Raw genomic sequence first — 26,354 nt, 5'->3', positions numbered from 1 at the left:
GGCAAAGAGAGCATGACGCAAAGCATAGCACTCCCATATGAACACATAAGGATTGTGATGCTAGGATTCTTCATTCAAATCTAATATACTCTGCTGGCTTCCCCTCCCCTCTCCTCCCCCCCCTTCTTTCATCAACAAATCAACTTTTATAATTGAATCTAAAGTCACAATGCTTAGTCCTGTAATTGATGAAATCAACAAGATGTTGATTGAGGAACTGTAACCGTCATGGGAAGCAAGGTGAAGCTGATGTTTTGGGTGTTAACCCTTCGTTTGAGCAAAAGAAGGCATTAAACCTCTTTTGCTCTGACGAAGGGTTAATGTCCAAAATGTCAGCTTCTCATTGCTTTACACGGCAGTTAGCATCGCTCAATCAACGTCCTGTTGCTTTCATCCATCGTTCTACCTGTTTGCCGACGCAGATCGACACTAGCCTTCATCAGCAAGACTAGTTTGTCATTCTAATTCATTCCCTGCCTTGTGACATACGGTGTGCACAACCTCTATGAGCCAAGATTGTCGAAGAAAATGGTGAATAAATCGAATCGACCTTCCTTTTAGGGTTGGGTTGTTGCTTGAAGCTCAGACATCTCCGCGTTCAGCAGTCTGCGCACAACTGGTAGTTGCATTGGCGATTTGCAAGACCGCCCAGCATGGTTGTTGGCATGACAGGTGGTAGGAGACCAGGTGATGGGACAGAGTAAAGCCTCATAAAAGTGTCCATGTGGGTGGAAGGTATTAAATATTTATGTAGAACAGCCCACTTGTGCTATTTATGGAGGACTATAATCTTTTTCTTTGTCACGGGACATCTTCGATGCAACCCTGGCATATATATATATATATATATATATATATATATATATATATATATATATATATATATATATATATATATATATATATATATATATATATTGGCAACGGTACTTTATGTACTCACTTTGAATTTTGGGATGCTTGTTGCGGGTGTCCATAAGGGATGGATTTGTAAAACAAAAGGTTTTATGCACACCATGTAAGGAAAGAGGAGGAATTGGTGATTCTAAGTGGCCCAGCAAAATGGAACATCAAATGATTTGTGTCGATCTGCACTCAAAATACATGACTCGACCAATATACCTCTGATTATGACAAAACAAAAGCCTGGATTTCGGATTACGAACTTGCCTCCCTTTGAAACACTTTACCCTCTCGCATTGTTCAACAGGATGGTGCATAGTTAGCCTTCCTAACTGAGTTGTCTGGCTTGGTTTCGATGTCTGAGCCAACTATAAACTTTCCAATTGGTGCTACACAAGCAGGGAGTTGCGTCACAATATCGTGCCGTCCTTCGGATGGACCTTAAACTGTGAGTTCTATCTGTGAGGGCATGAGCTGTTGGATCCCATGGCGCCAAGTTCGAAGAGGACCGATGGGTTTTGATGGTGGATGAGCGAGCGTGTCCAGCTGCACTCTGCTAACCCATGGTCAAAGATCCCATGGTGTCCTTCATGAAGAGGTGCCGAGCTATCGCCGGCACCCTGAACAAATTACAAATCCCTGTCCTGTCTGCTGGGAAGACAATGGCAAACCACTCACCATAAAGCCTGCCAATAAATTGCTTCTGCAGCACCAACACTCTTCACAGAGTTGTTGTTCGTCTTTCGGCTGCTCCCGTTAGGGGTCGCCACAGCGGATCATCCGTTATGATCCGCATACTGATTTGGCACAGGTTTTACGCCGGATGCCCTTCCTGACGCAAGCCTGGTCGCCTCTTACGACACAGGGATAAGGATTGGGTTTCGCCATGATTCCGGGCTGCCCTACACCCTCTCATAGCGTAGCCCAGTGCAGAGCTCCCGTCCTCGAACGATCCTCCAACCCAAGCCTCCGTGTAGCCAGATTACAGGCGCACGCCACTACGCCCAGTAACACTCTTCACAGAGTACAGACCTGAAAATGTCTTCTTTAACTGTCTCCATTCCTCTTATCCCCCCCCCTTTATTTTTAAAAATTTTTTATTTCATATTTCTAATGTCTATTTTTCAGACATCCGAATCCCACTGATGTGGAAGGACAAGGATCATTTCAAAAACAATGGAGGTACCGCACACACACTTTTCTTCTCATATGTCGTGCCTTCGTTATAAATTCTCACCATCATATGGAAATTGTATTAACTTGCCAAAGGGAGGTAGCATTCAGTGTCGATGTGAGGTTGCTTAAAATAGTGTGTTTTACAGTACGTGTTTAGCTTTCCAGCTGGAGAAAGAGCCATTATACACAGCTTGCTTGGGAGTTTGACCACATCGTTCGAATTTTTCCATTGGCTCGGCACATCAAAATGCAGTGCATGTGAAGGATCTTGTGTTTTTAAAATATGCCGTACAAGCCAGTTGAACCATCAAGATCTTGGGATTGGATCTCATGGAGAATAGGAAGTGGTGCGCCAAGTTCGAAGAGGACCGATGGGTTTTGATGGTGGATGAGCGAGCGTGTCCAGCTGCACTCTGCTAACCCTCGAATGCATGGCTCGTACATCATCCATGATCACGTGTGATTATGTTTCTCTCCAATCAACCTTGATTGATCTGACTCCTTTGCCCACTCTTCCATGAAGAATAGCTTCAGTTCAGAGTGCAGCAGGCCAAATGTTTCTTTGTTTGATTTGAAGCAAAGTCCTATTGCACCTGATAGAGATCCTAAAGTAAACTGTAAAGTAATGTCGCTGTGTTGAGTGTGTCGCCAAAGGAGTGTCTTGACTTTTGAAGGAGATTTTGCATTAAAATAAATACTTGCAGCTGTTTTGTGATGTTCTATGTGTAACGGGAATGTTGACATGCCTGGTGTTGACTTAATGGCTAGAGTGGTGGGCTTGAGATCCTCGGGCCCCAAGTTCAAATCCCACTTGGCTGTTTAATTAATACCAGGTGGGGTTGACTCAGCCTGTCATCCTTCTGAGGTTGGCAAAATGAGTACCAGCTTGCTGGTGTCCTGCGTTAAAGTGGTGACCCATCCAGGATTGTGCCCAATGGTCTAGAAAACTGCTTAGGCAGCACCAACGCTCTGCACCGAGTATGGTCCCAATGCATGGATGGATGGATGGATGGATGGATGGGAATATTGATGGGAGATGTAATTGCAACTTGTACTCAGCTCGGCAGGATACCAATTGCACAATTCTGATAAAAGTGATAATTGTCCACAGTTGCATTTAATTGCCCCGAACTGTGAATGTGTTGTCCGGACTGCTGTAATTGGTCATGGAACGGTCCCATTGCTCGGTTTGAGAATGTCACGGCTCAGAGGAAAAATGCCTCCAGTCCCAATGGGGAATGATAATTATGAGCTGTCAAAAAGTAGGTGACAAATGAGGGCACTTTTGGAGAAAACTTTTTCAACCATCCTGGACATCTTAAAATTTATTCGGGGCTAGGGGAGTGGCGGGGGAGAATGAGACATGCTGACTTGAAGAGAATACGCAGTATATGTGTGTATACGTTGAGTTTGGTCTCAATGCGGGTAGGATGTGTTAGTCACCACAACATCTGAAAAGACTCATGAGTGCCTCGTGAGAGGAATGGTGTATCATCTGACCTCCAAGCTATCAAAGGTTTGGTCGCAGGTGTAAGAATCGGGGACCAGGCCATGATTGTGTACAGGGAACCCTTACGAGAACTTAGATGGACACACACAAAGGCGTTTTGCTCATTGCCAATACCATCGAGGGCTAATAGCATTTCAAATACGCAAATAACAACTTTGAGTTGGGAGAGTTCATACTCAAGTATAAAGAGGCACCACCGGGCATGCATTGGGAACTGAGAACCGCCCTGGAAAATATTCTGAAAGTGGCCCATCAGATAGTCGTATCACCTATTTTCAGTAACCCTATTCCTACTTATTCAGTGATTGTTTTGGTCATTTGTCGAGAAATTACAATGAACTCACTATTTTACAATGGCTTTATGAAATGTAAGTGCTTGTTGTGCAATTACATGTGCTGCTTATTTACAAAGCAACTGAAATAAATAGATTAAACAAAATTTACACCAAACTGAAAATCAGTATGCTGCATAAGACAATATCTGAAAATAACAACACAACAACAGTAATCCTTGTGTAACAATCAAATCAACGATTGCATCAGGTTCTTTACACGATGCAAAATGTTTTCTTCCACGGACTTCAAAATAAATGCTTCCGAATGGTCAGCACTCAGGGTACTCTTCAATCTGTCCTTGATCAATTCGACTGTTTGCAAAACTTATTTCACATGATACTTGAGCATTTGAATGTTCAACCTATGTTTGTGTATGCCTCAATGAACAAGTCGGAGCACTCCAGGGTAAGGTAAACACACACTGCACAGTTGTGGCATTGTTTGCACACAAACTGATCATCATGGTACTCCAGCAAGCAATTTTCCACAGTTCTATTGTCTGTATTATCAACACTCTCCTCTTGGTTGTTTAAGATGGATTCCTTGAGAAGTGAACTTTTCAGCCTGATCCAACTATTTGCTGACTCTGACAAGCTCTGGTCGCAACTCTTCTTTGGTTACTTGTTTATCAAACTTCTTAAATTCTTCATTATAACTGGTGTTTGCTTAATGGTTAGGGTGGTGGGTTTGGGATCCTCGGATCCTGAGTTCAAATCCTGCTTGACTGTTTAATTAATACCAGGTGGGGTTGACTCTGCCTGTCATCCTTGCGAGGTTGGCAAAATGAGTGCCAGCATGCTGGTATCCTGTGTCGGAGTGGCGACCCGTCCAGGATTATCTCTAATAGCCAAGGAGACTGCTTAGGCAGCACCAACGCACACCTTGCACAGAGTATGGTCCCGATGGATGGATGGATAGACTGTGATATATTGTGTGCCTTCGCCTTGGGGGAGTGCCAGCTTCACAGAACCGCAATAATATTTTCCTTATAAACCACATTACCCATGTGGGACAAATTTGGTATCATACATCCGAAGAGTAAGGTCTCGCGGAGTTGTGCTCCCTGTCTGGATCTGCTCCTATAAGAGGCTGAAAATGGGGTTTTTGCCTCAAATTCAGGTAATGTATTTTATAATATTTTCAGAAACTGACAGCCAGATGCAGACCAAACTCTTCATGAAACATAAGGGCCATGCCTTCAACTTAAGTTGTGCTCCCCATGACCTTTAGGAAGGGGGGCCATGGCCCCTTCTCCCCAAATTCCTCATATTCACCCCCACCTGTTGGGGAAATAACAGTCAGTCCCCCACAGGGCTATTTTTTTTTTTTTATTGAATCTTGCTTTTAAACTTTCAAAGGTTGTTTCTAATATCCTGTGATGCACACGTACTTCAAAATATAGCAATCCCATTGAACAAAGAAAAGATTTTTGTTGTATTAATGGCTGATTGAGTTGCATCACCAACCATAAGATGTAATATTATGGCTACAAACACCAGACATCAATTTGTCCAAGTGATTCACTGTTTAGCCAAGTTGAAAAACCCATGTATATTCCTTGTGTCTTTGTTGCTCTATTGGTGAGACATTGTGTAATGTCCAAGCAATTCCCTCCCAGTACTTCATCCACAAGTTCAAGGAACCCTTTTCCTGTGGAATGTGTACAGTTGACTGCAGCTCTAAACTTTCCTGGATCCTGGCAATGCTAATTGGGGGTTATTTAGCAAAGAACCCATCCATCCCAGAATTACGGATGGGTTCATTACCCCAGAATGGGTGTATTTTATTTTTACCACCTAAAACCACCCCATGCACACCCTGAGTACAACCATTGGCTTTCAATTCATTCTCTCCTGCAGTTCCCACCGTGTGCTGCCTTTTTGGCTGCTGGTTGCATCATTGGTTAGGGGCACAGCTATGCCGCTGATGCAGTGCCCCGATTACCATTACACTGGTTCTCATTTCGCCAACCTCAGAAGAATGACAGGCTGAGTCAACCCCCTGGTGTTAATTCGGTGGAAAACGGGGCTCAAACTCAAGACTCTAGGATCCCTAGCCACCACCCTAACCACAAAGCCAACACTAGGCAAAATCTCCGGCAGTAAAGGAGTACGAAGTAGTCAAACACAAACACTTCTCAAATTATACTAGGCATGATTACGAAATCTCTAATCCTGAATATGCACATTAGGATATAACTCGCTGTTGGGGTTAGTGTTAGGACCGCCGACCACTCGAACCACGACCGCCGACCACTAATCGAGACCAAGACCGCAGACCGCTATCGCCACGATCCTGCAGAATACACTTATCTTGACCACTACACCCCTCTTCTTGAGGTGGGAGGGGTTTCTTTTCCTCGCCACTCGCCTCCTGATTGGATGGTCAGTTGTCAGGTGACTCGTGGCGGCCCTTCATTGGTCGGGCCGAACACTCCATCTGGCTAAGGCGGAGCCAGCCCTGAGGTGATGAAACTTCCGCTCACGTCCGTGGTCCCGAACACGTGCGTAATGGCGACCGGGTCGAGTGCGGGACGGTGGCGTTGTTGTTGTTGTTGTTGATGAGGTTGCTGTTGTTGTTGATGAGGATGTAATAAACCTGACTATAAAATAACTCGTAGCACACACATGTAATTCCCATTAGACAAAGGGGATGGATTCTAACTATAAACACATACTTATCGAAATAACTGAACTACGGGGACTCTGACTGCTTGTGTGCACAAGGTTTCCAAATCCGTAACAATATTCCAATAAACACAAAAGAAAATATTCAGATTCAACAAAATAAAACTCAAACTTTCTTGGGTAATTTTCAATCACACCAACAGATAGTCAGCTCAAGTGGAGAGTTACGTTGGTGTGCTTGTGCTTTAAAACAATGGAACCTACATGTTTCTTCCACCGAAACCCACCGGACCACCAGGAATTCTCCCCCCCCCCCCCATGTCCGGACGAGCCAATCCACCCATGTACACCACCACCTATTAGCAGTTGCCTAGTGGTGTGGCTCCCCACTTTGCCCCTCTTTTCAGGAGGGTATTTAATATCTGACGCATGTTATCAGCATAGTAGTCCCTTATGAGGACCACCGAGTGATTGAAATTTATTAGTAATTGAATCTCGGTCAAGTGTATAATTTCCAGGTAGAATACAAAACCATGTTAAGTCGATTGATGTTTGGTAGGATACTTACTTACTTACTTATTTTGTACAATTCGCAGCTTGTTATGATCTTTAATGAGGATGTTAAGCTGGCTATCCTCTCTGAAATCATGTCACCTCTACCAATATCCCAACTTCTTTCACATGAGTGGTCCTTCAAGCTGTTACGATGACAATTTTGCAAATTTATTGTCTGGGTTGAGCACAGTTTGAACCTTTCTCTTACTATTTAGAGTGAATAATGACGTAGCAGGCCCTTGAAGCTTCTTGAAGGGTTGTGCCTTCACCAGCAGATGAAATTGGTCATCATGTCTGTAATAATAGCACATGTTATAATGGTGAAATGGCACTACATATAGAGAATGATATTCAAATTCATTGTTATAAATAAATTTTGTCTTTGTACTACACATTATAATTAGCCCCTAATCTGATATTAAATCCACAGGTCTTCAATGTATGCAGTTCTCGATTATTATGGGGCTGCCAGAGAAACTTGTTCAACAAGTTGATTTGCGCTTCACTTTATATGCCAGCTTGAATCAGAGAGTTGTAGCTTCACTATTCTCATGCACAAGCATTCCATCCATGGATTTATGGCTTCTCTTATGAGTGGGAGAGTAAGGCCGAAAGGTTCCGAGCTGTTAGATCAGTGCCAGTCCATCAACGGTGCTTTGGCATTTTAAATCTCATCAAGGTAGGAGAGCAAGCTTTACTGACTGAAGTGAATATATTGACCTCTGTTTGAGCAATGGACTCATTTTAACACTTCAAAGCATTTTCCTGTGAAAAATGCCCTTTAATGCTGGGTTTGCCTGCCAGCAGGACAACGCCGCTATGCCCTGTTCTGCCTGCTGCGAGTGGGCTCTCAAGTTTGTGACTCGGGCCTGCTTTTGGTGGATGCAAGTGCTACTGACCTCTGCTTTGAATCTACGACCGTGTTGTACGTTGTACACCTTATGTGAGAGTAGTTTTGCACATGATGACGTTATGCGGCCTTAACATTGCACGTCGGTACACTCATCAGATGATTCGACTGCTGAAGGATGGAGAAGATGATAATTGCTGTTGTTTTGCTGTTGTTGTTAAAGATGTTTCCTTGTGTTGAGAATTGTTTTGTGATTTTGTTTTGCTTTTTGGGCTGAGGGAAGTTTACCACCATAGGCAAAATGACATGATGAGGATAAGAAGATTGTTTCCTTCGAGTAATGCTTTTCTCAGAGTGAGAGTCGTGAGTACAGAGGTGAAACTTTGATATAATCAATTATGACCCAAATTTCATTGTAGAAAAATAACAAAGTAAACTCCCAAAAAGCAAGAAATTAATGGAAATAAATTTGATTCATCGAAATGAATGAACAGCCTTTAAGTTTTCTCAACTAAATTTGATTACCCTGGAATTGCCAAATATTTTCCTTTTCTTACGTACATTTAAAGTTCAGTTTTCCACCCTGAATATGATGTTTGCGAACATGTGCTGGAAATTAAGCTACAGAAGTGCGAGCCTGGTTATTACGTATAAATGTTTGAATCCGGCAGAAACCTTTTGCCTCCGTGCTTCTGTCCTCCCTTGATGCTCCCCCCAACCCTGCCCTGATGATCCCCCAAACCCTGCCCCAATGTTCCCTCACCCTTCTCCTGATGCTCTTCCCACCCCTCGTCCTTGCTGTCACTCACATACATGTCCCACACCATTCCCCCTTCCTTCCTTCTCCCATCCCGAATGTTTAAATCTCCCCAATCTATGATTCTTCTCTCTTCTTCATTCTATACCCGGGTCTCTTTTGTCAGAAGGTTTTAAACAAACTTTTCAGATCTCTCTATCCAAGTTGCCTCTGCATCTCCTGGCATTATTTATCTGACAGAAGCCTTTTTCACAAAGGATATTCCTAACTCATTTATTTCCTTACTTCTTTAGGTCTTTCTCAGATGGTCTCTTACCTTTATCTTCAAAAGATACAAACATCACCCGAATTCACAAGAATGGTTCCGAGTCGAACTCTTTCAACGACAAATCGAGTCAGCCTTCTCCCCATTATAAGAAAAATGATGGAATCTATCAATGTTGCAGATGGCAGGCATTAGATATTCGCCAACTTTCTAATCTTTCATCATAATTTAGGCTTCGAAACCAGCTAATCTACCATGAACCTGTTGCTTTAGTTTCAATTCAACAAGGGATGTATGAACTAAATCTCAACCGTGAGACCATGGCCATCTCTCTGGACATTTAATACATTTCTGACACTGCATGGCACCCATACTTACTTTCTGGGATGTTTCTGAGTGGTATTCAGGGCTTCCTTCTTGAATAGTTAAAGAAGTTTTTTTCGGCAAGCAGAAACAATGGGCTGTTCTTGATGGCAATGAAAAACTAGTCCTGCTGCTGAAGGACAGGCGGCCAGGTAGAACATTGGATTAAATCAGGTACAACCTTAAATCTGGGAGAATGGTACCATCCCAGCCTAGGCTGGATGTTGGCAAGCTCAAGGATGAGAGTGCAGCTGAGGAGTTTGCAAACAGGCTGAGTGGACATTTGGGGGGTCTGGGTGCTTTGGGGGGTCCCGAAGAGTTGTGGAGTGCTTTCAAGACCACCGTCCTTGATGTTGCCGGTGGATGTCTTGGAACTCACCACAGGGCAAAGAAGAATTTTGTCTCAAGGGACACTGGATACCATTGACCAGAGTCACAGGGCCAGGCTGAATGGCAGAGCTGAGCTGTTCAGGGAGCTGAGGCATAAAACTGCACGTGCACTAAGGGTGGGCAAGGAGGCCTATGTGCGAGGAATCTGTAAGGGGGTAGAGCATCACCTGTGGACAGGTGAATCTCGTCCCGTTTACAGGGGAATTCACGCATTGCGTTCATCCAAGCCCATCCCTCGGAGCACTGCAGTTAGAGCAGAGAGTGGTAGGCTCTTGACAGAGGAGTCTGAAGTGAAGGCCGGCTGGGCCGGTTACTTTGAGCAGTTGTAAGAGGGTGATCCACCAGCTGTCGAGTTGGACGTCAGGGGTGTCAAAATCCCTGTTGCTGACCCTCCAATCAACTGTGGTCCACCTTCGCTTGTGGAAACATGGGCTGCGGTGAACCGGTTGAAATGGGGTCAAGCTCCAGGGATCTGTGGCATCCATGCTGAACTTCTCAAGGCTGGTGGAAATGCTGCACTCGTGTCGTTGCATGCAGTTTTGTGCTCTGCCTGGAACACAGGCGTCATCCCAACTGATTGGAAGAGGAGCCTTGTTGTCCCTCTTTAGAAAGGGAAGGGTGATCGCCAAGACTGCAACAACTACCGAGGGGTGACGCTGCTCTCAGTGCCGGGCAAAGTCTTCGCTCGGATAATTCTTGAGAGGGTTCGCCACCATCTGCTTGAGCACCAGTATCCAGGGCAGTCAGGCTTTACACCAAAGAGGTCAACGATTCACCATATCCATGCTTTTCGGGTCCTCACCGAACGCAGGCGAGAGTTTCGGCAGGGGCTGCTTGCAGCCTATGTTGATCTCTGTAAAGCGTTCGATTCAGGATATCTTTGAAATAATCAAACTCTGGAAATGGAAATGGGCAGGACACCATGAGCAGGAGAGATAACATGTAGACAGCAATAGTAACAACATGGAGACCCATGGATGGCAAGATGAACAGGGGAAGGCACGTCTAAGATGGAGGGATGAAATGGACAAATAATGGGAAGAGTCAATTGGAACAACAAAGCAAGAGGTGCTGAGGCTTCAGTGCAGTGGACTGAAAACAGCTGATTATGATGATTTATTTATTTATTTGTGTTTATTTATTTATTTGGGTATTTATATATTTATGTGTTTTTTATGAATCTAGAACTATTAATTTGTTTAATATGACTGTTATGTGGTATCTGATGGCAGCAGTTTAAGGCATTATCTTATCAAAAAGGAAGATATTTAAAAGTTAAAATTGTGATGGAATAAAAGGCTAGAAATAGTGTTGGTGATTGGGAAAGGGGATTTGGAGACAGCTGGAAACCAAAGATACCGACCATAGGAATGAGAGGAAAAATAACAAACGGAATGGCATTATATGATAGATATTTGAATTTGTTTTTCCTTCCCATGTTTTGGTTGTGCCAAATGTTGGTTTATTTTTTTATTATTATTCGTTGCCCTTTTTACATTTTGAGACTTACCCTTGACATCTGCCCTGCATCACATTAATCTAACTAATGAGTGGCATTCTCATTTCCCTCTTGAGCACTTCTTGCCTTTTTAAAAAAAAAAAAAAATTCTTTCCTCGTTCCAGCTCTGATGTCTTGCCCTCATTCCGCCTCCATCTGGAGCTATACAGCTGCCGAGTAAATGGGCCCTCGATGCTAATTCCAAGCCCTTCTGGCTCTCAGAGCTCTCCGAGCACACCGCCGATCTTCCCCATCACACCTGAAAATCCCAGACCGTGCCGCTCCCCTGGCTCCCCAAGCAGCCTCCGGCTCCGTGAGCGTCTGGGCAGCTCGCTGGGACGGGCAGGGGGACAAAAAGCATCTGTGTATATGGATGAGGTCTGGAATGCAGCCCTTTCCAACATTCCATCAGCATTGATGCCTGTTCTTTGGTGAGCTTTTCATTTTCCCCTAACCTTAATGCACGTCTTTAATGAGCCTAATAACCTGAGCACTTGCTTTGACTGTAGAGACAGAGAGAATGAGTTCAATTTCCGTGTTGTGCTTTTATTTTGTTCATTGTATTTTACTGTTCATGTGATTAATCCGAGTCAAGTGAAGTTTAATTTGGCACCTTGTGTTCTCAACTGGAACAATCTGTTTGTGGTGGTAACCTTAAATTTAAGCTAAAGTGTACTGTTGAGCTGCAAGATAGAAACACATCCAAGACTGATATTTTAATGCACACTAACTAGAATGAAGGTTGATGGGGTTTTTTTGGAGGTTGTCTTTGGTAATCCAAGAAGATTTATTTTTGGTTCAGGTTTTCTCCCATCTGATTCATCTTACTGTCGATTGGCCAATGCTATCTGATGTCAACAGTGATGGCCAATAGTATCTGGGGTCACTGGTGGTGTGTTGCACATGAGTCATTGGCCCATGTACTGCACCATTCCTGTGATGTGATGTATCATCGTATAAAAGCCTGGTGGTGAAATATATTTCAAGATTGTTTCATCTTGCTGAAAACACCTCCAGGCAAAAATGTTGAAGTCTAATCAAGCTTAAAATGCAGGTGTGCACACTCTCTCTTTGGACATACTCACTCCTCGCACTCCCTCTCCCTATCTCTTTGTTAATTTGAGATGCTGTCCATCTCCCTATCCCTGTCCATCTCCCTATCCCTGTCCATCTCCCTATCCCTGTCCATCTCCCTATCCCTGTCCATCTCCCTATCCCTGTCCATCTCCCTATTCCTATCCATCTCCCTATCCCTGTCCTTCTCCCTATCCCTGTCCATCTCCCTAATCCTGCCCATCTCCCTATCCATATTCCTGTCCATCTCCTTCTCCCTATCCCTGTCCATCTTCCTCCCCCTGTCCATTTCCAAGTTTCCCTTTTCCTCTCCCTCTCCCTTTCAGTTCTCCTTTCCATTTCCCTCCCCTTCTCCATCTCCTTATCCCTGTCCATCTCCTTCTCTCTGACCATCTCCCACTTTCCCTCTCATCTCATTATCACTCGACCTATCACTTTCCCTATCACTCTCCCTATCACTCCCCCTCAGTCTCATTCTCCCTATCACTCTCCCTATCACTCTCTCATCCTCTCCCCCCCTCTCCCACTCCCCATCTATGTTATTTATACCTACTTGTATAATTAACCTCCGCCATCTTCAAAGATGGATGGAGGTTACTGTTTTCATCCCTTTCTGTTTGTTTGTTTGTTTGTTTGTTTGTGAACAGTATTATGGAAAAACTCCTCAACGGATTTCGACGAAACTTGGTGGGGGGGGGGGGGTTAGGTATGGTCCAAGGATCATGCCATTAAATTTTGGACTTGGTTTTTTGGACTCCCCCCCCCAAAAAAAAAATTGTTAGAGAATTTTTTTTTTGCATTTCTACTTGTTTTCAGTGATTTCCAACCCCCCCCTCCCCCCAAAAAAAAATGTTGGAGAAAAGAACTATAACTGTCAGCACTGTTGACATCATATTTAAAGAATAAGATATAAGGTTCACTTGAGTGACCCAGCAGTATTGGCGGTGGAGGTTTTGCACTCTCCCGAGTGCTCCCCCTCGAGTTATCAATGTTCTAAAATGTTGAAGACATATTTTGAACCAGCAAATAACCTGTGCTTACGGTTGGGTTCATTCACAACCTCTATGATGTCAATGGCATCCCTGCTTCTACCTAGTAGTGCTATGAGGAACACATTTACAGAGAGAGAATTGCGTTCTTCACAATTGTTTCTGAACCTCAGACACCATGAATTTTATCCCGCGTAAAACCAACACCCCGAGTCCAACAACCAGTTTTCAACTCATTCCATTCAACGGTTCAGTTCTTGTAATATTCCCACTTTCGGGAGAATTTTTTTTTCCCATTAAAACCTGAACATGTGCACCTCGAGAACAACTACCAGTTTTCACCTCAATCCATCCAGCAGTTCAGGAGTCATTGAAATGAAACAAACACACAATAAATATGATTTCATAGTGTGGTATGATAATTCCCCCACCTCTGTGTTGTCTATGGGTTTCAAGCAGAATACTGGGGTATCTTATTATGATTTACAATACCCACCCCACCGGGAGCAGTGCTATACAATGTATATATTTACATAGAGAATGTGTGTCCGTGCCCCTCACCCTACCCACTCTAAACCCCGGGGGATATGAAATTTTGCCGAAAACATTCCTCTGCAGCCCCTGAGTCCAATCAGTTTCAACCTATTCCATCCAGTGGTTTAACAATGCATCAAAGTCAAACATGAATCCTGTTTTATCAATAACTTTGCATCGTCTGCATGTGCGTCTCACCATCCGTCAGTCCCATCGTGCACGTGCCTAACAAGCTTCGTGATCTCTGATATACCGTACCTTTATTCTCTATGGCCACCCTCCTGAGCACATGTTGTTATTCAAATAACAGCATCTCTGACATGTTCTCTGATGTGAAAAAGAATTCTCTCGTTGATTGCCTTTAGCTCTGTCTTGTGTTCACCAACTTCACAAAATGCAGCCCCATGAGTCTTTTTAGAAATAAAAAAAACAGTGCAGTGAGGGTAGAGTCGCAGGTAGGAGGATTGGGGTGGGGGTAATTTTACATGTTGTCTCATGCCTTATCTCTGCTGTTTATGAGTTTAAACGAACACAAAGGAGCATACTGAATTGCTCGAAAATACGGGCTGCCAAAAACATTTTTTTTTTCCTTTCCATAAATCATTCTCCGTCGGAACAACCACAACCTTGCACTGCCAGAAAGAAGAAAAAAAAAGATTGTTAACAACGACCTTGACTTCACCCTGGGATGTCCCTGATGTGTCTTGGATCTTTCCTCTGTAAAAAGTACGGCTTTGAGCAAAAACAAGACACCCAGATGCATAATAAAACAAAAATAAATAAATTAATAAATGTAACGGCTCATTTTTATTTCCAAGTATGAGTACATATCCGTTCACTCAATGAATGTGACTTGGTGAAGAAACAAGCTGAGATGTGCAACAAAGTCATTTTCGTGAGATTCGACTGTTTTTTTTTTTTTTTAAAGAAAATTTCACTTTCAATTTTAAGTCAGGATATCTTTATGGATGACATGGCTGATACGCAGCTTATTGTCAGGTTGGGTCAGATATAGGAGCATGTGCCAGAGCAGCGCGTCGCTGCGTCCACTTTCCGCGGGTACTCCAGGGACCTCCATCTGGCTATCCCGCAGGCAGATGCCTGGCCCATCCCCACCTCCTTGAGATGCTGATCAACCTGCTGCAACCTTGAGGAATATGGTCAGCCCACTGCCCTCCTCCACTCACAAAACTCCCTCGCTGAGAGAATCTGATGAGCAGGACCAGTGTCAGGAAAACGAGCCACATGTCCATACAGCCGCAGCTGACGCTCACGGACTATGCAGGTAACAAATCTCATCCGAGTCTCTCTCAGCAACCGCTCGTTGGACACAAAGTCTGACCAGCGATAGCCATGGATTCTCCAAAGAGACTTGGTACCAAAGGAATTAGGTCTCTGTCTCAGATCCTTGGTCAGATTCCAAGTCTCACATCCATAGAGCAAGACTGGAAGCACCAAGGACCTGAAGACTCAGACTTTCGTCCTCCCGCACAGGTACCCGCAGCACCCCACCCCATGATCCAGTGAATCCATGACTCCCCAGGCCCGACCGAGACATCTGTTGACCTCTGACTCACAGACGGCAGAGACATGAATATCACTGCCAAGGTAAGTGAATCTCTCCGTGACCTCAACATCCTCACCATAAACAGGCACAGACAGGACAGCAGCATCCAAGATGTCATTGAAAGCCTGGATCTTAGTTTTGACCCAGGAAACCCATAATCCCAGCGGCTCCAACTCCTCATTCAACACCTCGAGGGTCCCCAAAAGGATATCTGCAATCTCCACAAAGGTGACTGCATCATCTGCAAAATCAAGGTCAGAGATCTTGACATTCCCAAATGATGCACCACAGCTTAATCTCTTCGACATCCTCCCCAGAATCCAGTCCATACAAGTGCCGAAAAGTGTGGAGGCCAGTACACACCCCTGACGAACTCCAGTAACAACTGGAAATAAGTCAGAGATGGTACCACCACATCTCATAGCACTCTCAGTACCAGAGTGGAGTTGAGACATCAGATCGATCAGTTTTGGTGGCACCCCACGAAGACCAAGAATCCTCCAGAGGGCATCCCGATTTACTGAATCAAACGTGTTACAGAGATCAACATAGGCTGCAAGCAGCCCCTGCCGAAACTCTCGTCTGCATTCGGTGAGGACCTGAAGAGCAAGGATACGGTCAATCGTTGACCTCTTTGGTGTAAAGCCTGACTGCTCTGGATGCTGGTGCTCAAGTAGATGGTGGCAAACCCGGTCAAGAATTATCTGAGCAAAGACCTTGCCTGGCACTGAGGGCACGTCACCCCTCAGTAGTTGTTGCAGTCTTGACGATCGCCCTTCCCTTTCCAGAGAGGGACAACAAGGCCCCTCTTCCAGTCAGTTGGGATGATTCCTTTTTTTCCAGGCAGAGCACATAATTGCATGCAACGACATGAGTGCAGCATTTCCACCAGCCTTGCAAAGTTCAGCATGGATGCCACAGATCCCTTGAGCCTTTCCCCATTTCAACCGATTCACTACAGCTTGTGATTCCACAAATTAAGTTGGACCATAGTTGATTAAAAGTTCAACAACAGTGATTGTAACACCCCGAACGTCCAACTCGACAGCTGGTGGATCAGCCTGGTACAACCGCTCAAATTAACCGGCCCAGCGGCCCTTCACTTAGGACTCCTCTGTCAAGAGCCTCCCATCCTCTGCTCTTACTGCAGTACACAGAGGGATGGGCTTGAAGGAATGCAATACGCGAATCCCCCTGTAAGCAGGACGAGAATCACTTGGCCACAGGTGATGCTCTACCCCCTCACAGATTCCTCGCAACATAGGCTCCTTGTCCACCCTTAGCGCATGTACAGTTTTACACCTCAGCTCCCTGAACAGCTCAGCTCTGCCATTCAGCCTGGCCTTGCGACTCTGGTCAATGGTATCCAGTGTCCCTTGAGACAAAATTCTTCTTTGCCCTATGGTGAGATCCAAGACATCCACCGGCAACATCAAGGACGGTGGTCTTGAAGGCACTCCACAACTCTTCAGGACCCCCCAAAGCTTATTGTCCTTATCATCATGTGTCAAGATTTTTATTCCGTTGATGTCACCAACTTGACTGTTGGCTGTGCAGCACTAACCATGACTAAATACGTTTGATGAGATGAAAACAGCAATCCTACCAAGTGTTTGTCCCTGTGACTTATGGACTGTCATTGTGAAGCATGACCGGAGAGGGAATTGCCTTCATACCATCTTGAATGGCAAGATCTGGTCTTACGGAGAGACGGAATGCGAGGTATGGAAAGCTGTTTTCATCTGTGTGCACTGTGAAGAGCTCATCAGATATTTCATGGTGATGTACGGGAGTGGTTGTGTTCCTGCATCCACTGCAATGACCATTCATTTGATCAAAGTTTCGTGGCAGCATGATCGCCATCCCGACTTTCAAGATCAGTACATGAGGTGGCATTCCATCAAGAATGTGATCAGAGTTCTTGCACATGTGGACTTCTCCAGGGAATTGAGATGTCGTGTACAGATTCACTCTGTTTCTTGCCCACGTATTGGACACGGGATAGCATGTTGGCTTCACTAATCTTTATATGTTCGGTTGATGCCAATATCCAGATACACCCATTCACAAAGAGGTTTCATGGTGCTGTCTGAGAAGGTTAAGTCGAACTCTGTATTCTACTTGTTCTTTGTGGTTCGATGTTAGATCTGTATCATTGAAATAAAATTTTAATGCATATTTGATGTTTCCTTATTATGACTTAAAGTGAAGTTGCTACATGCTTTCCTGTAAGATATCATAATGAAAAATTACCCCCGTGTGGGGGTGACGGTCATCTCTATAATGTTTTTTACTATCATAATCGATGAACCGTTGCCAGATATCTCCTAAAATGACAGACTCGATAGGTTTTGAAAATGGCGACTTTCACAACTTTCGTGACCTCGTGACCTTGACCTCGAATCCGGGAAAAAAATGTCGTTGGGTATCACTCATCGACCTCTACCCACATACCAAATTTCATCAAGATCGGAAGTAAAAAGTTTTCTTTGTACCGGGAGGTGTTTTTGACCATCTTCCAGGTTACGTGGCGGCCAAACGGGACGGAAATTCAAAAATCTGTCCGTTTAGATACAAGATAATATTTTTTACTATCATAATCAATAAACAGTTGCCGAATATCTTGCAGAATGGCAGACTAGATAGGTTTTGAAAATGGCGATTTTTTTAAAAATAACTTACGTGACCTCGTGACCTCGACCCTGACCTTGAATCCGGACAAAAGTTATATCGGTGTGCAACACTCATCGATCTCTACCCACATACTAAGTTTCATCAAGATTGGAAAGAAAAATTGTTGACGGACGGATGGACGTACGGACCGATGGACGGACATTTGGTCCGGCTTTATTAGGTCATCTCGGTAGAGATGACCTAAAAAGCACATCGCAGTTGAATATCTCTCTTTAAACTTAGATCTGTATCATAAAAATAAATAATAGTGGTCCCTTCCTGTCACTTCGCTGATGGGTTTAATCAGCAACACCATGTTGCACTTCACAAAGATATTGCATATCTATCTACGAGTCTAAATGAGGATGCAAATTGAAGTAAAACATGTGAAATATATATTTTATAACATGTGGTTGTTGTTGCTGCTGTCGTGGTGACTGTTGTTGTTGTTGTTGTTGTTGTTGTTGTTGTTGTTGTTTGTGTCATCTCCCAAATACTTTTATATATTTTTTTATTGTGATTGAGAAGTACCATATTACTATATTTATTTTTGTGTGCTCCTTCTGTTTCCTTCAAAAGGGTTCCTGCTGTGGTGGAGTAATAAATGTTACAATACAAGTGGAACTGCTGCATTAAGATCCCATTCCTGTTTCTACTTCTACTTCTACTTCTACTTCTACTTCTACCAAAGGACGAGCTTTTAAAACGGGCACCTTTATGATTAAATGGACAATATTTATTGTTCGAAGTAAATCAAGTATTTGCTTTCAAATCAAGTAAATCAATTGTTGGGTTTGCAAAGGTACCATTTTTATTATTCTATGACTGCAGGAACTGCTACATTGTAGCCCGAGGTCCTGCTTCTTCACCTGACGGACGGACATACACGTCTCCTTTTAGTAATAGTAACACCCGTTACCTCTCAGAGCAAATAAAGGTACCTATATCCGTTCCCCCCAGCAGGAATCAGTGGTTAAACCGCTTGCATTGTTCTCCATGTGCAGGTGAAAATCACAAGTTGTCTCCCCCCCCCCCCCCATTCTCGCTTGGTATGGTGGGTGAGGGTATGGAAGAATTGCATTACGTCCGTCACCTGATGTCGGAAACCCTGAGCATGTTTGCCAAATTTTTGTGGACATTGGCACAGCCGTTTTGAATTCTATAATAATCAGACATAATGCATGCATACATACACACGTACAGAGAATTGCCTTATTTTAGTACGATTACGTATTGTTTGCAGAATTTTCCCCCAAGAAGTTAGTCCAACGAGGGTGCTGAATAAACTGGTTGTTTGGTCAGATTTTCTGGTGTTTGCCAAGAGACAATAATCTCCTTTGTCTGGATTCAGACATATTTTTGGTTTAAAAATAGAATGCTTAATGTTAGTCCCAGTTGTATCTGTTGTGGTGCATCCATCAAATTTGTATCGTTTATTTATTTGTTTATTTATTTATTTTTCTTCTCCAATCAATACCCAATGAACATGTAGTTACTCGATGTCCTTGGAGTCGAACGGTTTGGGTTGGATCTCATTCCTTTTGCTTACTCGGTGTGATGTTTTTGACGACGCTGTGTGGAAATTACCTGAATATCCAATAACGATGGTCCAACATTAAGAATTGGTTGATATGGAAAAGGTGAAATCTTCATGACAAAATATGAGCATTGTTTTTTTTTTCTCCTGCCTTGATACAACTTAAACTACAAAGCATCTGAAAATGTAAAAAGCATCTGTCCACTTTGTATTTAGACTCCTTCTTATTCTTCTGTATACTAAACGGTTCCATTGACCGATGTACCAAATTCTTAATTTTGTTTGTTGAAAATTTGAGTTCAAAACGTCAAACGGTGAAAAAAGTTACACCCCGGACACACACACACAATTTAAAAACCTCCTCTCCTGATGTTCAGGGGACAGGCTAATGAGTTGGCTTAGCTCTTTATCTTCAAATAGAGTAACTTTCCCATTTATTCACTTAATGTGAGGCATTAATGAACTTGAGTAGTAACAACATTATCATCATCATCATCATTGTCTCGATAGAGCATCAGTGCTGCCAAAGCAATTTCTTGGCATGGGTTATGCTGGCAGCTTTGCCATTTTACATTCCCAGCAGTCAGACTAAGAACTTGGAATTTGGCCAGGATGCCGGTGACAGCTCGACTACTCTTTGTAAACAATACTGCAGGATATTTTACCTCCACCAACTAATGATGGCAGTTGGGATGCCCAGGTTAACGTCTATCCGAGGGACTGCACACACACAGGAATGACAGTTTGTAGCTGGGTCAATATTCGAATCCAGGTGAGACGAGCTGTCTCACCTGGATTCGAATCTTGACCCAGCTACAAACTGTCATTCCTGTGTGTGCTACAATAACACTAGATGCTAGAATGCTATAATAACACTAGATAACACTAGATGCTAAAATGCTAGAATAACACCAAAATTATTGCTCTTTACAAAGTATCTCGAGAACAACGCCAATTATACAAAATAGATATTCCCTTTCTCGAAGTTTTATTTTTGTACCTTCATGTTTTGCTTATTTATTGTGGGTGGTTGAAGGACCAGGGGATGTGGTGGCAGGCATGAGTGTTGAAAAGGCAGATAATAGGTTTCCATTAACTCGATTGATGGAACGGATTTCTTTCTTTTGTTCTGAATTGCCGAAGATATTCGCTCCGCATGTTGTGCATCGGTAAATCTGAAAGCATGAGTGTATTGTATAAAATTGTAGCACGTTTTATTTTTCTTGGCAGAAGTAAGCTTTTGGAAAATTTCAAATGTTTGTGCTCGATTTTACTCCACCCAGACATTCCTCAGTCCAATTTTGTGTGTGTACATGGACTTGTGAGTTGATAAATTGCTGTGAAAGGTTTGGAAAAAAATAACTGCACACAACATTTGAATAATTGCTGTCGGGAGCATCAACCTATCTTTGCCGGAAGATGTTGGTTTGCAGTTGAAGTTTAATAGCCCGTCTGCCTACAAAGTGGGAGTCTCAGGTTTTTGTGTTCTCAAAACGTTTCACAGCCAAAGATATGCCAATTGTTCCAAATTCATTGGGAAAATCACCCACTGCTGCAAAATAATGTGTGTGCCACTGGATCTGTGTAACACCACATTAAAAAAAAACCATGAACATCTGTGCTGGACTTCACTCGTGCCCTGTCAATTATCCAGGGCAGTGGGGTGCTGGACTTCGCTGGTACCCTGTCAATTATATATCCAGGACAGTGTGGTGCTTGACTTCGCTGGTACCCTGTCAATTATCCAGGGCAGTGGGGTGCTGGACTTTGTTGGTGCCCGGTCAATTATCCAGGGCAGTGGGGTGCTTGACTTTGTTGGTGCCTGGTCAATTATCCAGGGCAGTGGGGTGCTGGACTTCGCTGGTACCCTGTCAATTATCCAGGGCAGTGGGGTGCTTGACTTCGCTGGTACCCTGTCAATTATCCAGGGCAGTGGGGTGCTTGACTTTGGTGCCTGGTCAATTATCCAGGGCAGTGGGGTGCTCGACTTCACTGGTTCCCTGTCAATTATCTAGGGTAGTGGGGTGCTTGACTTCATTGGTGCCCTGTCAATTATCCAGGGTAGTGGCATGCTAGACTTCGCTGGTGACCCGTGAATTATCCAGGATAGTGGGGTGCTAGATTTCGCTGGTGCACCATCAATTATCCAGGGTAGTGGCATTCTAGACTTTGCTGGTGCCCTGTCAATTATCCAGGGCAGTAGGGTGCTTGACTTCGCTGGTACCTTGTCAATTATCCAGGGCAGTGGGGTGCTTGACTTTGGTGCCTGGTAAATTATCCAGGGCAGTGGGGTGTTAGACTTCACTGGTTCCCTGTCAATTATCCAGGGCAGTGGGGTGCTAGACTTCACTGGTTCCCTGTCAATTATCCAGGATAGTGGGGTGCTCGACTTTGCTGGTGCCCCGTCAAGTAGCTCGGGTAGTGGAGTGCGAGGCTTCGCCAGTGCCCAGTCAATTATCCAAGATAGTGGGGTGCTAGATTTCGCTGGTGAGCCATTAATTATCCAGGGTAGTGGCATGCTAGATTTCACTCGTGCCCTGTCAATTATCCAGGCTAGTGGGGTGCCCAACTTCGCTGGTGACCCATCAGTTATCCAGGATAGTGGGGTGCTAGATTTTGCTGGTGCGCCATCAATTATCCAGGGTAGTCGCATGCTAGACTTTGCTGGTGCCCTGTCAATTATCCAGGGTAGTGGGGTGCTCGACTTCGCTGGTGACCCGTGAATTATCCAGGATAGTGGGGTGCTAGATTTCGCTGGTGCACCATCAATTATCCAGGGTAGTGGCATTCTAGACTTTGCTGGTGCCCTGTCAATTATCCAGGGTAGTGGCATGCTAGACTTCGCTGGTGACCCGTGAATTATCCAGGATAGTGGGGTGCTAGATTTCGCTGGTGCACCATCAATTTTCCTGGGTGGTGGCATTCTAGACTTTGCTGGTGTCCTGTCAATTATCCAGGATAGTGGCATTCTAGACTTTTCTGGTGCCCTGTCAATTTTCCAGGGTAGTGGCATTCTAGACTTTGCTGGTGCCCTGTCAATTATCCAGGGTAGTGGCGTGCTTGACTTTGGTGCCCCCACAATTATCCAGGGTAGTGGCATGCTTGACTTTGCTGGTGCCCCCGCAATTATCCATGGTGGTGGGGAAACTTTTTTGTGATCACCCTTACCCCCCGCCCCCCAACCCCTCTCAGCCTGACACACTCACAGGAAGGAAGCTTGTGATGTCCAAAACGTACTGTTTACAGCTTCTTTCTTTGGACAATTTATTTGTGAAAAAAGTTGAGAGTGATCAGTCAAACTTGTTGAATACACAACACACGTGTTCCCTGGGTAATCTGGAACGGCAAAAATAAATAAATAAATAAAATCGAGAGTAGAAGTTACGAGACAAAAATTGTTGAACTAATGAGGCAGGTCTAAAAGGAAGATGGCAAACCTGATTTAGAAATGAAAACCTGAAATACTGTATTTTTATGGATTGTCTCGATCGGTAAATATTGCTGTGCCCCATTTGATGAAGTTATGATGTGGTTGTGGTTACGGTGATGGTAGTCACTTTATATGTAAATGTCATCACATATTCCCAATAAACTAGATGGTGTATGTCATCGAGTATACACCTGAGTCCTGACCTGAGTATACACTATCAGATTGGTGCCTCCCAGGCAGGATGTTGCATGACAAAGTGTGTTGTCCCTTGGATGGATGTTAAGCTGGGTGTTCCATCTGCAAGTGTGAATTGGTGAAAGTAAAAGATCTCATGGTGTCCTTTGTGAGGAGTCCACATGTTATAGGCACCTTGAACAAATTACAAATTCCTCTGACCTTCATTCGATTGTCAGGCCTGGCCAACCTGTTGGTGAATGATTTTGGCCAAAAACTCTCCCTGGCCAAGAAGGTTGGATTAATTGGTCTGTTTCAAGAAGTATTAGATTATATGTAATGACAACGTGATTAACTAATCACAAGTATGGCCTGTTTAGCGTTACCATCTGGGCAAACATGGATCATTACAGATGGATCCCAGGTGCAAATGCTGTAAACAGGCTGACTGTGTCGATTTGTCCATTCTCTACTAATGTGCTTGCAATCCTCCGGAAAGTTCACCAATGTCTCCTAATGTCTTTTTTTCTGCACGTAACATAATTATACATGTTCAAGCCCCTCTATGAGGCTCCGTCACCATCAGCCTGTTTCATTTCACTGCAGGACCTTGGTCTCCCTCTACTCATTTTGGGGTTATTGGCATACTCACCTGGTGAGCCAAGATTTTGGGGAAGAATTTGTAATTTCTTCAGAGTGCTGGTGGTAACTCGCTTACTATTTGTGAAAGACACTGATGGATCTTTAACAGATCAGATGGATGGCACACACCTCGATTCGCCCCCACGCATGTGGAAAACCAGGATGACAGTTTATAGTTGGGTCGAGATTCAAACCCAGGCGAGACAGCTCAATGGCAAGTGCACATATCTTGAGTTTTGGATCACCCTTAAAAAATTATAATTCGAGGTGAAGAGGCAAGTCGATTCATAATAGTTCTGCATTGCACTGGATTCTGAAACTCGATGATATGTGATCCGCGTACAGTTAATGAGGCATGAGCGCTCATGCACCTATTCTTCGTGGGTATGCATGGCGGTGAACAATGGAAAGATTGGTTCTGATGATGATCATGAATCCAGGTTAACAAAAGGTACAATTAGACATTTGAAATCAGTAATAACAGGGAAAACATTAATTTGCAGGAAAAAAAATCTGCAAATGTTGTTCTCTTTTCAGGTTTCAGGGAATATATTTTAAGGTTTGAACAGAGTTCTGATGTTATGTTTTATTCTTTGATGGACCTAAAATTATAAAGTCGACCCTGTTTTGTTCCTTTCACCAGTGAGCCACGTTTCCACCTTCTGGCGCACACCGTGTTATCCCTGAACGACATACAAAATGGCTTCAGAACGCATGACCTTGTCATCACAGCTGCGGGTACGTTTGGCTGACATTGTTTGTAGGTGCATGGCAAAGTATCTTCCTTTGTATGTAACAACTAACCATGGGAAAGATGTTTTATTGAATCTCCTTTTCTGCATGTAAAATGTCTGATCTCATGGTTAAAAGTCCTGAGTGCCTTAATTAACGGCGATTTTGAAATGGTGTATTCAGCCAATCCTCATAAAAGCCGGGTGTTCGCTTAACGGTTAAGGTGGTGGCCTGAAGATCTTAGGGTCTTGAATTCGAGCCACTGTCTAACCATTAAATAACACCAGGTGGGTTGACGGCCTGTCACCTTCCGAGGTCGACAAAATGACTACCAGCTTCCTGGTAACATGGGGCACTGGATCAACGGCACAGCCGTGCTCCCAGAAATGATGCAACCAGCAGCCGCAAGCTGCATTTTAAATATAATAATAATAATAATAATAATATGCCTGGTGTTGGCTTAATGGTTAGGGTGGTGGGCTTAGGAACCGAGTATCCTGAGTTCAAATCCCACTCGGCTGTTGAATTAATACCAGGTGGGGTTGACTCTGCCTGTCATCCTTCCGAGGTCGGCAAAATGAGTGCCAGCATGCTGGTATCCTGTGTCGGAGTGGCGACCCGTCCAGGATTGTGCCCAATAGCCAAGGAGACTGCTTCGGCAGCACCAACGCTCTGCACAGAGTATGGTCCCAGTGGATGGGTGGAATAATAATAATAATAATAATAATAATAATAATCCAACCCTCATGGAATTTACACAAATGGCTTCTTTGCATTAATTAAAATTTAATTGATTATTGGTTTTGTTTTGTTTTTTAAAATTAATTTAATCATTCATTCATTTATTTGTTTATTTTATTTGTTTGTTTATGGATTTATTCAATCATTTTATAAATTAATAAATTAATTAATTTGGTCATTAATTTAATTTTATTTATTTATTCATCCTGTACGTTCGATAAATCATTGTATTTGGTTGTTTCATTTATTTATCTATTTTTTAAAAATTAATTCATTCATTGTATTTTAAAAGGACAAAATTTTGAGAACCTCCATTGGATTATCATGGCTGTTTTATTGTGTGTCTACGTACTCAGTTCGAATTGACTAACGTTTTATCCGTGCTGTTGCAAAATCAGAATTGTATGTTTTGCTGAGGTTTACTGTTTATGGCATTATTTACTACAATCAACAATATTTTAAAAACAAAAAAAAAGGTGCAAAGTACAGGAGAAGTACCCCATCGTCATTTGATGTGCTCGGGTCAGCATTGTCATTCGGAACGACTTTGTGGAATCCACCGCTGACCGTACTTGTACTTGCATCACACGTACACCAGACCAGGTGGAGAAGACAAGACAGAAAAGAATCCCCATTTTGAATGTCATCAATGGACCTGCTGGATTTTACTGACAATTCTGGGACAAGCTTGACTTTCCAAAAGATTAGAATCCAAATACTTAATATTGCTGTGCTTCGGCTCGATTTGAATGCATAGCTTCTCAGATCCTAGGTCAGCACTGTACCCCATTATTTGCAGGAAGGTTAGGGACAATTATAATCGTTCTACTTGGGAAGTTCGAGGAATAAGCATAAACTGCTAGATGTGCTCGGGTGTCTGAATAAAGGTATATGAATTAATTACAGTGGAGAGGCTTCATTCCCCAAGGCAAATAGGGGGAAGTTGTTAAGGTTCTTACTATATATATATATATATATATATATATATATATATATATATATATATATATATATATATATATATATATATA

At 43.4% G+C, this 26,354-nt stretch overlaps 1 protein-coding gene across 14 annotated transcripts in view; it reads left to right on the top strand.

Annotated features, from left to right (window-relative positions):
* LOC147015894 (rhotekin-like) overlaps positions 1–26,354 on the top strand; it is a 195,535-nt gene that overhangs the window by 93,922 nt on the left and 75,259 nt on the right. For 8 of the 14 annotated variants that reach the window (XM_085848460.1, XM_085848459.1, XM_085848465.1 and 5 more), the window contains 4 exons: positions 2,032–2,085; positions 7,912–8,032; positions 11,356–11,661; positions 24,494–24,588. In XM_085848460.1, coding sequence (XP_085704586.1) covers positions 2,032–2,085; positions 7,912–8,032; positions 11,356–11,661; positions 24,494–24,588 — 576 coding nt within the window. The remainder of the gene's footprint in view (positions 1–2,031; positions 2,086–7,911; positions 8,033–11,355; positions 11,662–24,493; positions 24,589–26,354) is intronic. The other 6 variants (XM_085848461.1, XM_085848468.1, XM_085848472.1 and 3 more) reach the window with 4 other exon arrangements.

This window comes from Eptatretus burgeri, chromosome 12 (genome assembly GCF_056783735.1).
Source record: "Eptatretus burgeri isolate ZD-2024b chromosome 12, Ebu_testis_v1, whole genome shotgun sequence".
Lineage (NCBI taxonomy): Eukaryota > Metazoa > Chordata > Myxini > Myxiniformes > Myxinidae > Eptatretus > Eptatretus burgeri.
The sequence above is the reverse complement of the archived record's forward strand: the minus strand, read 5'-3'. Positions and strand labels throughout refer to the sequence as shown.